This window comes from Salvelinus alpinus, chromosome 28, assembly GCF_045679555.1.
Source record: "Salvelinus alpinus chromosome 28, SLU_Salpinus.1, whole genome shotgun sequence".
Lineage (NCBI taxonomy): Eukaryota > Metazoa > Chordata > Actinopteri > Salmoniformes > Salmonidae > Salvelinus > Salvelinus alpinus.
Window position 1 is genome coordinate 19203340 of NC_092113.1, and position 13400 is coordinate 19216739.

At 40.8% G+C, this 13400-nt stretch overlaps 3 protein-coding genes across 4 annotated transcripts in view; 1 reads left to right on the forward strand and 2 right to left on the reverse strand.

Moving 5' to 3' along the window:
* The window catches only part of LOC139557339 (anoctamin-7-like), a 262338-nt gene that overhangs the window by 149865 nt on the left and 99073 nt on the right, over positions 1 to 13400 (reverse strand). The gene's annotated exons all lie outside the window — the stretch shown is intronic.
* Positions 225 to 8442, forward strand: LOC139557335 (probable pleckstrin homology domain-containing family N member 1). Its single transcript, XM_071372009.1, has 11 exons — positions 225 to 634; positions 2321 to 2420; positions 2752 to 2895; positions 3031 to 3117; positions 3236 to 3314; positions 3496 to 3632; positions 3880 to 4026; positions 5443 to 5529; positions 5726 to 5801; positions 5984 to 6060; positions 7954 to 8442. The coding sequence occupies exons 1-11, from the start codon at positions 540 to 542 to the stop codon at positions 8062 to 8064; spliced, it is 1140 nt and encodes a 379-aa protein (XP_071228110.1). The 5' UTR covers positions 225 to 539; the 3' UTR covers positions 8065 to 8442.
* LOC139557334 (rho guanine nucleotide exchange factor 19-like) overlaps positions 8582 to 13400 on the reverse strand; it is a 35612-nt gene continuing 30793 nt past the window's right edge. For both annotated transcript variants that reach the window (XM_071372008.1, XM_071372007.1), the window contains 6 exons: positions 12869 to 12958; positions 12428 to 12591; positions 10406 to 10564; positions 10225 to 10304; positions 9955 to 10059; positions 8582 to 9724 (listed from right to left, as the gene is read on the reverse strand). In XM_071372008.1, the coding sequence (XP_071228109.1) occupies positions 9567 to 9724; positions 9955 to 10059; positions 10225 to 10304; positions 10406 to 10564; positions 12428 to 12591; positions 12869 to 12958 (756 nt within the window). In that variant the 3' untranslated portion in view covers positions 8582 to 9566. The remainder of the gene's footprint in view (positions 9725 to 9954; positions 10060 to 10224; positions 10305 to 10405; positions 10565 to 12427; positions 12592 to 12868; positions 12959 to 13400) is intronic.

Below are 13400 nucleotides of genomic sequence, written 5' to 3' on the forward strand. Positions count from 1 at the left end.
TTCTTTCAACAACAGTCAACAGTGTCTCTTGTTTCCCAATTGCTTAATCTGCATAATTCTAAAAGGGAGGCTGACAGCCTTCAGAAGAAGTTAAGTTTGTGACACCGTCAAAGTGAAAAGACCACTGACGAAGTTGCGTGGCTCTCTGCGTGGTCTGAGTGCAAACTGACAGGAAGGAAGAAAGAGTGCACTATGACGCTGCTCACAGTTTTTCGCTTCTTGACTAAACTCATCTCAGGGACTTTGGCACCTTTTTCTTGGTATTTCAGGGATAGTGATATTGTGTTTTAGAAAAAAGGGGGAACTAAGAAGTTAAGCGACAGGCGTGTCCTCTTTTCCTCTCTATCCCCCCTCCCTCTCTCTACATATCCCCCCTGTCTGGTCTTAGTGCGGTGCAGAAGTTGTGGGGATGGGTGCAGATGGAGGCAAATGGTACAGTATAGTTAGTGTGAGGACTAGGGACTGAGGGTGAAGGAAAGAGTTCTCTGTCTGTCTGGACTGGACTAGGCTGCAAGAGGAGAGGAGAGAGCTACCTGGTCATGGGATGCTGTAGTGTGACTCAGAGAGGAGCGCATTCTGGGATTGACGAGGTGGGCCCTGATGAGATCGAGCTTCTGGAGATTGACAACTCAGGGTGAGTCTTCGTTTGTTGATAGTTTGATGTATAACAGAAGACCATGAACTATATCAATCCCTCACGAGAGCGGTCTGTTTAAGTTCGATAGCCATTCGGCTTTTCACAACCTCACAATCCCATTTTAATTTCATTCGGAAACATGACTGTGGAGATTTTTTATATATATTTATGACACATGACAGCATCTAAGATTAACAAGAAAATTCTCTTATATCTCTGTTGAAAATACTGAGCCTCTTGGCTTTGGAGGAAAGTTTGAATGAATACTATTAAACAGTACCTATTTTGGGGTTTTGGCTGATTAAAGGTCAATAGACGAGGCATTGAGAGGAAGTGGTGAACCTTTGGGTGATGGGTGAAAGAAATAGTGCTTCAACCACTGTGGCTTCCACTATCCTTTTCAAACAAACAAGTTTCAAATTATGTTGGCAACTACAAAAACTCTGCAGAAACACAGACGAAGAGACTTAAATATAAACCCGGACAGTTTACCACAGTGATCTGTCTTCCATAAATTGAAATTTGTTTGTTTGAAAAGGATAGTGGAAGCCACAGTGGTTGAAGCACCAGTCAATCAGAATAACTATATAGCCTAAGGCTAATACCACAATCTTATATTGCTTTAGTTTTTACAGCGAAGCGATGCTGATCATGGTTTTACTAGGAAATGGACAATGAAATTGGAAGGCCTCTTTCTCTGAGCACTTCAGTTCCATGAGTAAGAAACAATAACATTTGAGGGCATATATTATGGAACAATGAATATATCTGTGTCGTTTTCATTCACACAAAAGCACACACACAGAGGCAGAACGCTAGTTTGGACTCTGTTTAGACATGAACATATTGATGCGACACTGATATGATTAGGACATGAACGGCCGGTGAAATCATTCAAATGTATCAAAATGTATTTTCAGAAGTTGTCACAAAGTGCTATACAGATACCCAGCCTAAAACCCCAAAGAGCAAACAATTCAGATGCAGAAGCACAGGAGGGAGGGATATTGTCTCGCTAATTAGCAGACAATACTACCGCTCATCTCTCTTTTGTCCAGCCTGGTCTAACACTGACCAGGCCTCTAAATCCCCTCATTAAAGGAATGGGGGATTAAAACAAGGAGCTAATCATAATAGCAGCTCACAGACAGCATGTGTCCTAACTGAGAGAGGATGAGGGATCAGCCAACAGCAACATATACTATGCACCCACGCAAGGATGCTTGTTCGTACACACACAGAGACAGACACACAAGCACAAACACAGATGTAACAGAACTGTTACCACACCTAGGGAATGGTTTAGGGGTGTGTGACTACTTTATCACTACCAGATAAATGGTCCAAGGAGGGCAGGTCTTTATGTGAGGTGATCAGATGGTGGGTGTCTGCTCCTTGCGTGCACCCCACTTTAATCTGCTTATGAATGGACACTGGTCGGGTGGAGAGGGCTCAGGCTGTAAGTGGGGTGGGCAAATTGGTCTACAGTAAAAAAAAAAAAAATCCCTCTTCTACATTTGCTGTTACTACACTCAGTTCAGGGGAATTGCACATGTGTTTGTAGACTAGTTAGGTTTGTGAGATGCTACAGTAGAGTGTGGGGTAAATGTAACATGGTTAAATGGGATATGGTAAAATGAGATTTGGGGTTGACTGCTGATACAGTATATATTATTGTTTCAGGATATGGACTCTAGGAGAGAGCAGGCTTCAGCTCTCTGTGAGGAATGGAAAAGACGGTCCAACCTCTCGCTACCCTTCAGTGAGACACCTCGATCAGGAGGTCAGTGGAGAAGGAGAGGGTGTGTGTGAGTGAGAGAGAGAGACAAACAGAGAAAGAGAGTGTCTGTATGAAAATGACACTAAGATATAAAGTGGAAAAAGTTCTGCCATGCACTTATCACACAGTAAAACCCCCAGTGGACCGGATAATTTGAGTGCAAGCGAGTGTAAATGCATGGTGCCAATGGTGCCAAACGTCAACATACCATTTTATGTCAAAGTTGTTATATCACATTAATGATACAGTAATACTGATGTATACTAATGTAAACTCCTCCACTACATCTTATTTTTTCATGAGACATCTAAAGTCTTCTATTCTATTCCCGTAGATTGTGCTATGGGGCAGGAGCAGAGAGGAGCTATACCACAGCATATACAACCAGCCCATCCGTGATTGGGAGGGCCAGCCTGCGCACATGTATGGAGAGATAGTGCACTCCTCCCGTGTGTCTCTCCACAACAGCTACACACAGGTAACATCTCTCTACACCATGCTCATATATACTGTAGATGTCAATCATCACTCACTGTCCAGCACCCACTTTCCCAACTCTAGGACTTCTGTACTGATGTTCTGTCACATGTTTTCTTTGTTTATATTCCTATAGGAGACAAGTGAACACTATCTGGTGCTGTTCTCCTTCCACTTATTGATCCTATCTCTGGATCCCTCTCATCAAGAATTTATCTATGAGGTTGGTTGCTTTACAAATGGGGAAATACTGTAACGACACAGACGCATGTTGAATATTTAACTTAAATGTACATTGCATTCCCCTAAGGCTAGTCAGTGTGTTGCTTCTTCTTTCTCAGGGCATCCTGCCTCTCTCTGGACTGTCTTTCCAAGCCACCTCACTGGACTCCAACAAGCAACACATATTCCAGATCAGTGGTGAGTCCTATTATCATAATGGATCGAAAAGCTTCACAGTTCAATAAAGCAATTAATAAACAAGGCTGTTTGATTTTGTGGTTTGTCACGGCTGTGCTATGATCATAGGTGTGACGCAAGCCATCAGAAAAGGGTTTAATTATTGTATTGAACATGGCAAGCATCTCCCTCCCACTATTAGGTCCAATGGTGGACTCCAAAGTCTTCACCTGTGCCAGTGCAGCCGAGCTGAACAAATGGATACACCACATGGAGGAGAGGAGATACAAATCCATTAGCCAACCGCTAAACCCCTCCAGCTGTGCACTGTCTTACCTGGTAAGGTATTCAATTAGAACACCCCCTAGAAGAACCACCCCCTTTTGCAGTAAATTATAGATCTTAAACAGATGTGTCATTGTTAAATCTAAAACTATCTTAACAATTGTGAGGTTTACTTTGGTTGATCACAAATTGAACAACTAATGAGCTAAATACATCATCATGAAAGGACATTTGTAAAAAATAATTATCATTGGCGAAACTCTCCAAATATGAAGCTACTTTCTGTTGTAATTTACTGTAGGTACCCTGCGATGAGAGCTGGAAGAAAGAGGAACTGAAAAAGTATTTACTGCAAACCCCAATAAGGCACTGGGAAGGGGCCCCCATCCAGCACATGGGCCAGCCAGGATACATATCCATGGTCCACATCATCAATACACAGAGACAGGTAGCTAACACAACCCACGCTGTAACTTCTGTACTCACCACTACTCTGAAGTCCATTTCAAGGGGTCTTGATAACTTAATAGTTGTCATGCTAGCCAGCATTTTAGAAATGCTAAATGATTGAAATATGTCACAATAAGGCATGTTGTCCAGGAATGAAAAAGTCAAACATATGTGGAATATTGTAATTTAGCAGACACTCTTATCCAGAGCTACTGACAGTAGTGAGTGCATACATTTTTCATACTTTTTTCTGTACTGGTCCCCCGTGGGAATCAAACCCACAACCCTGGCATTGCAAGTGCCATGCTTAACCAACTGAGCAACACGGGACCAAATGGTGGCAGAAATGGTGGCACAATGACCATAAAACTGCAGAAATCCATTACATCTCCAGCACTAAGCCCCAAAAGCTCAACAGCTGCTCAAGAGCTCAACAGTATTTTATGCAAGTGGTAAGCTGGGTAGGTGAAGCTAGCTAACCAAAATGTACTGAGATGAAAACTCACCAAAAGACACAAATCCACCAGAAATGGCACCACTGCTGCCACCATTGTAACTTTAGGGGCTGTATACAGCTGGATGGATGACTTCCTGTAAGCAGCAAGGACTGGATGATGGAGGATGATGGAGACGGATAACTATTTAGGCAGACCCCATTGCATAGGCTGTGGTAACTAGTGACAACCCATTGAATACCATTAGCCACAACTCAAGAACTGTCTGTCACTTCCTGTTTCAATAAAGATATTAAAACACAATTAATGCATTGGTAAATCAGATAACAGATCATTAGTTCCCATGCAAAGATTTTCTATTATATTGACAAGATAGTCGAATGACCGCTCTAACAATGTAAATACATGTCCTCAAAGATGGAAGGCAGTCAGGAGGAGGCGAGATCAGATGGGACAATTCTAGCCAATGAGAGGGCAGATACCCATGTAAACAACAGGCACAACTCCGATATAAAGTTGTTTTTCTCAAATCTGTCGAAATGCCACGGGCATACACTTACATCAGTGCATTCGTAACAACCTAACCATTTCGAAACTTCTATTCGAGCAAATGAGCCTAGTAATAATGTTTTTGTTGACCAAATTTGACACTCTCTTATTGACCTCCATACAAGAATTCCTCACTTCATGGTCTTATTTTCATGGACAGATTCTTGGCGAAGTAAACCCTCTCACTTCGCCTCTTCTTCTCTTTACACTATCTGCTACATAAAAAAAGCATATATAAATAATGCTAATGTTAATACATATACTAATAGTACCGGTAATAATGATCATAGGGCTAATAATAGTACTTGATTATGCTAATAGTCATATTGCTAATGATAACAGTAACTATAATGATAATAGTGGACTTGAGATAAAATAAACACTGTGACAACGTTGATACATTCTTGCAGGGACTTCATGAGCGGCTACTCGTACTCTTCCCTCAAGATGTCCTCCTGCTCTCTGTGGATAACGAGCGCCTCAGTGTCAAATATGAGGTACAGTCAAATTATGTTCTCAAGGATACAATGTCACAGTAAAGATTGTGAACCTGGTGACCTTACCTAGTTTGCCAATTTCCGCTATACAGTAGATGTTGGTGTGACATTCTAAAATGTACAGTTCAGAAGATGTTGTAATTTATAGAGCTGATCCAATACATGACACTTCAACCTGTTTGTCATAACACTTTAGGGTAGATTGTCTCGGAAAAGCATCACAGCCGTGGAGAGGTCTGCATTACCTGGGAGGCTGGAATTTGAGTTAACAGGTAAAATACAAAACAGACATAATGTACATCATACTGCTCTAACATTTTTGCATAATAAGGCAAAAGGACCCTAAATTAACCATTGAAACTGTGACTAGATCTGCAGCAAGTCAACTGTATCAAGTGTTGCTGTAGACAGTGGTGAAGAGCATTGTACTTCTATTGTATGTTGTGTGGTGCAGGTGAACTGATGGAGCCGCTGCAGGTATCCTGCACCTGTCCTGAAGTCTATCAGAACTGGATCTTCCAGCTACAACAGGTACAGTACCATTACAGTCCCTTTAAAAAGGGAAATGAGGGAACAAAGATGAAACTGGTTGGAAAAACTGTGTGGCTAGCCTTCTCTGCCTATATATATTGATTCCAATTGAGCCATACATGTTTATCCATTTTGTGAAGATGCAGGATGCTAAAAATGAGTTAGCTTAGCCTTGAACTGTTGTGATAGCAGATTAATTTACAGAAGAAATCAAGTTAGTGACAGTAAGTCCCCAAAAGTAGTCCCAAAATGTAATAACCTAAAAATTTATTTATTTTCTCACATACAGTGGGGCAAAAAAGTATTTAGTCAGCCACCAATTGTGCAAGTTTCCCACTTAAAAAGATGAGAGAGGCCTGTAATTTTCATCATAGGTACACTTCAACTATGACAGACAAAACGAGGGAAAAAAATCCAGAAAATCACATTGTAGGATTTTTTATGAATTTATTTGCAAATTATGGTGGAAAATAAGTATTTGGTCAATAACAAAAGTTTATCTCAATACTTTGTTATATACCCTTTGTTGGCAATGACAGAGGTCAAACGTTTTCTGTAAGTCTTCACAAGGTTTTCACACACTGTTGCTGGTATTTTGGCCCATTCCTCCATGCAGATCTCCTCTAGAGCAGTGATGTTTTGGGGCTGTTGCTGGGCAACACGGACTTTCAACTCCCTCCAAAGATTTTCTATGGGGTTGAGATCTGGAGACTGGCTAGGCCACTCCAGGACCTTGAAATGCTTCTTACGAAACCACTCCTTCGTTGCCCGGGCGGTGTGTTTGGGATCATTGTCATGCTGAAAGACCCAGCCATGTTTCATCTTCAATGCCCTTGCTGATGGAAGGAGGTTTTTACTCAAAATCTCACGATACATGGCCCCATTCATTCTTTCCTTTACACGGATCAGTCGTCCTGGTCCCTTTGTAGAAAAACAGCCCCAAAGCATGATGTTTCCACCCCCATGCCTCACAGTAGGTATGGTGTTCTTTGGATGCAACTCAGCATTCTTTGTCCTCCAAACACGACGAGTTGAGTTTTTACCAAAAAGTTCTATTTTGGTTTCATCTGACCATATGACATTCTCCCAATCTTCTTCTGGATCATCCAAATGCTCTCTAGCAAACTTCAGACGGGCCTGGACATGTACTGGCTTAAGCAGGGGGACACGTCTGGCACTGCAGGATTTGAGTCCCTGGCGGCGTAGTGTGTTACTGATGGTAGGCTTTGTTACTTTGGTCCCAGGTCTCTGCAGGTCATTCACTAGGTCCCCCCGTGTGGTTCTGGGATTTTTGCTCACCGTTTTTGTGATCATTTTGACCCCACGGGGTGAGATCTTGCGTGGAGCCCCAGATCGAGGGAGATTATCAGTGGTCTTGTATGTCTTCCATTTCCTAATAATTGCTCCCACAGTTGATTTCTTCAAACCAAGCTGCTTACCTATTGCAGATTCAGTCTTCCCAGCCTGGTGCAGGTCTACAATTTTGTTTCTGGTGTCCTTTGACAGCTCTTTGGTCTTGGCCATAGTGGAGTTTGGAGTGTGACTGTTTGAGGTTGTGGACAGGTGTCTTTTATACTGATAACAAGTTCAAACAGGTGCCATTAATACAGGTAACGAGTGGAGGACAGAGTAGCCTCTTAAAGAAGAAGTTACAGGTCTGTGAGAGCCAGAAATCTTGCTTGTTTGTAGGTGACCAAATACTTATTTTCCACCATAATTTGCAAATAAATTCATTAAAAATCCTACAATGTGATTTTCTGGATTTTTTCCCCTCATTTTGTCTGTCATAGTTGAAGTGTACCTATGATGAAAATTACAGGCCTCTCTCATCTTTTTAAGTGGGAGAACTTGCACAATTGGTGGCTGACTAAATACTTTTTTGCCCCACTGTAGCTGGAAAAAAAACTCCAAGCTACCTCAAATCACACGGCTCCACTCCTCATGCCGAAAAAACTGCGGAGCAGGAAGGAGTCCCAGGAACCAATGACAGTAGCACAAGACTGAGACTCACTGGCCAATGGCCTCACTCAATAGAAGACTCATGCCTCTTTTCATCAATAGACACTGAAATTGTGGATAGCATGTACTGTATACAGTGTATATGCATACATTATTCAGTCTGGTACAATGAAATTAAGAGATTCTGGTGAAATTTCTTATGCTGTAGGTTACTGTCTGTAGAACTCTGCTTCACTAGTGACAGTAATAGCAATGGATAGGCTAAATTGGGAGAATATTTTTAGTGCACTGATCTTACAATATTTTTCGTCAAATCGCTGTTTAAACCAAAATAGAAAATGTAGTGCTGTTCATGACCTTTTCTATTATGTTGTTGTTGATAATGTATGTACAAACTCAATAAAAACGTTTTTTTCATCACTACTTTTCCCAAATTGCGTAGGCCTACTTATTTTGTACAAGTAACTCAAACTTTATGTCATGTCCACAAACATTCAGGCTTCACCTACATACTGTATTATTGAAAAAAACATTTTCAGTAGTCATTTAAATCACTGAAAAATGTAATTAGGTGCATTTATTTCAGGGGTAAAGCATTTACAGTATTGTGCACACAACCAGAAATCTCAAGTAGCTCACATGTGTTATTAGTCTTTTGTAATCTATATTTCTCAATTCTAATATTTGTTTTAATGGTATGGCATGTTTTTGGCAGATCCTGGCCCTTATAAATTACAGTCATAATAGTAAATTAGACATATATTCATTTAAACATGTAAGTACATCTACAGAATGTAAATTTACATCATTTTCTCCATAGAGAATAACCAGCTAGGAGCATAAACAAATAAACATGCTGCAACAGCAATCATTTAAATTAGTACTAACAACTCAGAAATCCAACAAAGGTATATTTAAAAATAATAATAATGTGCCCATGGAATGGTGTACTTCTACATGTAGATGGTAGTAGTGGTTGGTCAATAATATTATGTGCTTCCATCTTAATTTTTGTCTACGCGTAAACAGCTCTCACTGTCAAATCACAGGGAAGATGTACAAACTCTGTAATCCACATTGTTTTGTTGAAATTGACTTTTTCCATTAGTAAATTAGTAGGCTAATCATGATTTGAATGTACAGTATGTCTGAAATTGTGTTTATTTCTGATGCTGAGAGGACTCTTTAAGATGACAATTAAAGTGCTTGGGTTAAAGAAAAACACTTGATTTCTGATGTCCCAGTAGTTGTGTTACAGTAGTTGAATATGCAGTCATAGCAAGCATGAGTGAAAGGAAATTACTGCTATGCAGCTGGAAAACCATATTACTTAGCTATATTGCTTATGGTCAAGATACACCAAATCTTATGAGCACCTGCAGACTAAATAAAGCTCCCACATCCAGATCACCTAAAACTGCTCAGCTATTATATAACTGGTGTTGCGTAAAAGCTGGGACTTATAGATATTTGGGGTTGAGAGTTACTACACCATTACGATTGGACATTCCAAGTGTAAGTTAAAAGCTGCAGGGTGGAGAGGACACTTAAAAGGGCTCCTCCTCCAGTTTCTGTGTGACACACTTGATGCGGATGTTTTCTCTGAGGTTGCGGAGACGCGCACTGCGATTTGTGATCTCCTCTACATTGGTTTTGGGGAACCAGCCCCGCTCCCCATCTGACAGCCGAATGCCCTCCACCCAGCCTGTGGATATAGAATACACGACAACCTCAGCAAACGAAAACACACCCAGTGACATTATCACTTGTGGTGGTCTACATGTTTTACACTGAAACGTTGGGTTTGACATATGATAGAAAAGTCCTATGAACTACTTTAAGGGTAAAATGTTTTTATCTTATTGAAGTTGCCCTTTAAAGTTTATACTTATTATGATAGTGTTTAATGTGAGGTTGCCAAATGGAGTGTCTCACCGTCACTTGTAATGGTCTTGGCTTGAAGAATATCAGCCTTCTCCAATGTTAGCTCGTCATGCTCTTGGGCCTGGTAGCTCTTGATGCACTGAACTTGAGAAAGATCTGAGAGGAGAAACAACCAAATGTATCGAAATTAATGAAAAAGGTTTAGTGCTGTTAAAATCTATTTTGAAAACTTTTTAAAACATGAAGCAATATTTTCCAAGTTACAGTAAATTAAACAATAGAAACTCAGTGACACTGCAACATGTGACTGCTTATACTCACCATCATTCTCACTGGCTTGCTCAATGTCTTCCAATGAATCAGAGGGGAACATGGCTGTGATCCATCTCTGTTTCCCACTCCTGGGAAGAAACAAAACCCATGTAGAGGCTGTCAGTTCTTACATTATCACTACCATTACAAATTATGATCGTGATTGATAGTGGTATGTGCACTAGCTCACTCAGTGTGGGCCTTGAGCAGGATCTGGTGTTTGAGCTGCTGGCCCTCACACAGCTGGAGGTGGAAGATGAAGCCTGAGATGCCCTGGAGCTTCTGACTGAGGTCCTTCACCTTCAGCTGCCCAATCTTAGCGTGAACAAACACCATGAACTTCCACGTGCTGCAGACAGATCAAGGACAGGAATTTGTCAATGTATGCCATGCATCACTCAATCAACCAGCATTTAGGACATAAGGCTATGAGCCAAACATACCGTTGTATAGTGTAGCATAGCACAGGTTAGTATACTGTAGTATAGCATAGCATATTCTAGCATATCTTAGCATAGCATAACTCCATAAATATAAAAAACATACAGTTGAAGTCAGAAGTTTACATACACTTAGGTTGGAGTCATTAAAACTCGTTTTTCAACCACTCCACAAATGTCTTGTTAACAAACTATAGTTTTGGCAAGTCGGTTAGGACATCTACTTTGTGCATGACACAAGTCATTTTTCCAACAATTGTTTACAGACAGATTATTTCACTTATAATTCACTGTATCACAATTCCAGTGGGTCAGAAGTTAACATACACTAAGTTGACTGTGCCTTTAAACAGCTTGGAAAATTCCAGAAAATGATGTCATGGCTTCAGAAGCTTCTGATAGGCTAATTGACATAATTTGAGTCAATTGGAGGTGTGTACCTGTGGATGTATTTCAAGGCCTACCTTCAAACTCAGTGCCTCTTTGCTTGACATCATGGGAAAATCAAAAGAAATCAGCCAAGACCTCAGAAAAAAAATTGTAGACCTCCACAAGTCTGGTTCATCCTTGGGAGCAATTTCCAAACGCCTGAAGGTACCACGTTCATCTGTACAAACAATAGTACGCAAGTATAAACACAATGGGACCACGCAGCCGTCATACCACTCAGGAAGAAGACACCTTCTGTCTCTTAGAGATGTACGTACTTTGGTGCGAAAAGTGCAAATCAATCCCAGAACAACAGCAAAGGACCTTGTGAAGATGCAGGAGGAAACAGGTACAAAAGTATCTATATCCACAGTAAAACGAGTCCTATATCGACATAACCTGAAAGACCGCTCAGCAAGGAAGAAGCCACTGCTCCAAAACCCGCCATAAAAAAGCCAGACTACGGTTTGCAACTGCACATGGGGACAAAGATTGTACTTTTTGGAGAAATGTCCTCTGGTCTGATGAAACAAAAATAGAACTGTTTGTCCATAATAACCATTGTTATGTTTGGAGGAAAAAGGGGGAGGCTTGCAAGCCGAAGAATACCATCCTAACAGTAAAGCATGGGGGTGGCAGCATCATGTTGTGGGGGTGCTTTGCTGCAGGAGGGACTGGTGCACTTCACAAAATAGATGGCATCATGAGGGAGGAACATTATGTGGATATATTGAAGCAACATCTCAAGACATCAGTCAGGAAGTTAAAGCTTGGTCGCGAATGGGTCTTCCAAATGGACAATAACCCCAAGCATACTTACAAAGCAAAATGGATTAAGGACAACAAAGTCAAGGTATTGGAGTAGCCATCACAAAGACCTGACCTCAATCCTATAGAACATTTGTGGGGAGAACTGAAAAAGCGTGTGCGAGCAAGGAGGCCTACAAACCTGACTCAGTTACACCAGCTCTGTCAGGAGGAATGGGCCAAAATTCACCCAATTTATTGTGGGAAGCTTGTGGAAGGCTACACAACACGTTTGACCCAAGTTAAACAATTTAAAGGCAATGCTACAAGATACTAATTGAGTGTATGTAAACTTCTGACCCACTGGGAATGTGATGAAAGAAATAAAAGCTGAAATGAATCATTCTCTCTACTTTTAGTGTGACATTTTATCCTATCTGACCTAAGACACGGAATTTTTACTTGGATTAAATGTCAGGAATTGAGAAGAACTGAGTTTAAATGTATTTGGCTAAGGTGTACAGTATGTAAACTTCCGACTTCAACTGTAGGTTTTTTTCTATTCTCCCTCTACATTTTACATATTTAGTACTCACTCTTTCCTCCTGGACAGCAGAAGACAGTCATTGAACAGATGCAGATACACAGGCCTTGTGGGCAACTTGAACTTTGACCCAGAAATACTCATGGTCTGTGTGTCCACCTCCAGCAGTTCCCCGTGTTTGACCAACCAGCGAGACTGGGAGATCAGAGGGAATATCTAAAACGGGGAGATGTATGTTATTAATTAGCATGAATGAACAGTTAATGAATTATTACTGGGTTTAGAGGCATAGTAGTTTCTTTACTTGGGATATACAATGGGCAAACATGATAGGGTTAACCCATACTATGGCAATAAGAAATAGGATTCTTTGTTGTCCAAAACCAATCCCGCAATGCATAGAAGAAAGGGGAACATACTGTACATGAACATACAGTAGGTGTACTGAGAATGAATGTTCTCCGTGTTCCTAATGAGTGATGTCTTCATCTACCTTGCCCTCAAAGTGGATCTTCTTATTGAGGTGAATGAGCTCTTCCATCCTCTTCATTGATTGCACACTGGAGTTACACTCCTTTATAAGCTGTTTTGGGCACAATAGTCTATTAGAAAAAAGTTGAATTGTTTCTTCAAAATGCAATGTCTATGTCTATGCAAAGTCTACTGTTAATGACCAGAAATTGTTCTCACTCCAGCTTCATAACCCTCTTGCCGATAACTAACGATCTGAAGCTTCTGTGCATATGCAGGATTCTCTACTTTACGCACAGTCTCTGCTCTGCTTGTTCGGCTGCTCAGAGAACAGGCTACTCTGGCGAATTTCAGTGATGAATGGGGAATGGTGCTCGTGCAAGATGACAGCACTCGACATAACACAACCGAATATAATAGTATATTATAATGTTACTGTAAGACAAAAAACACCACCTCATTTTTTTTTTTTTTACTCATGCGGAAAAATATGTGCTTTGATTGAAACAAAACACAGGTAGGCCTATGCTACAGTTTGTTAACACCATCTACTC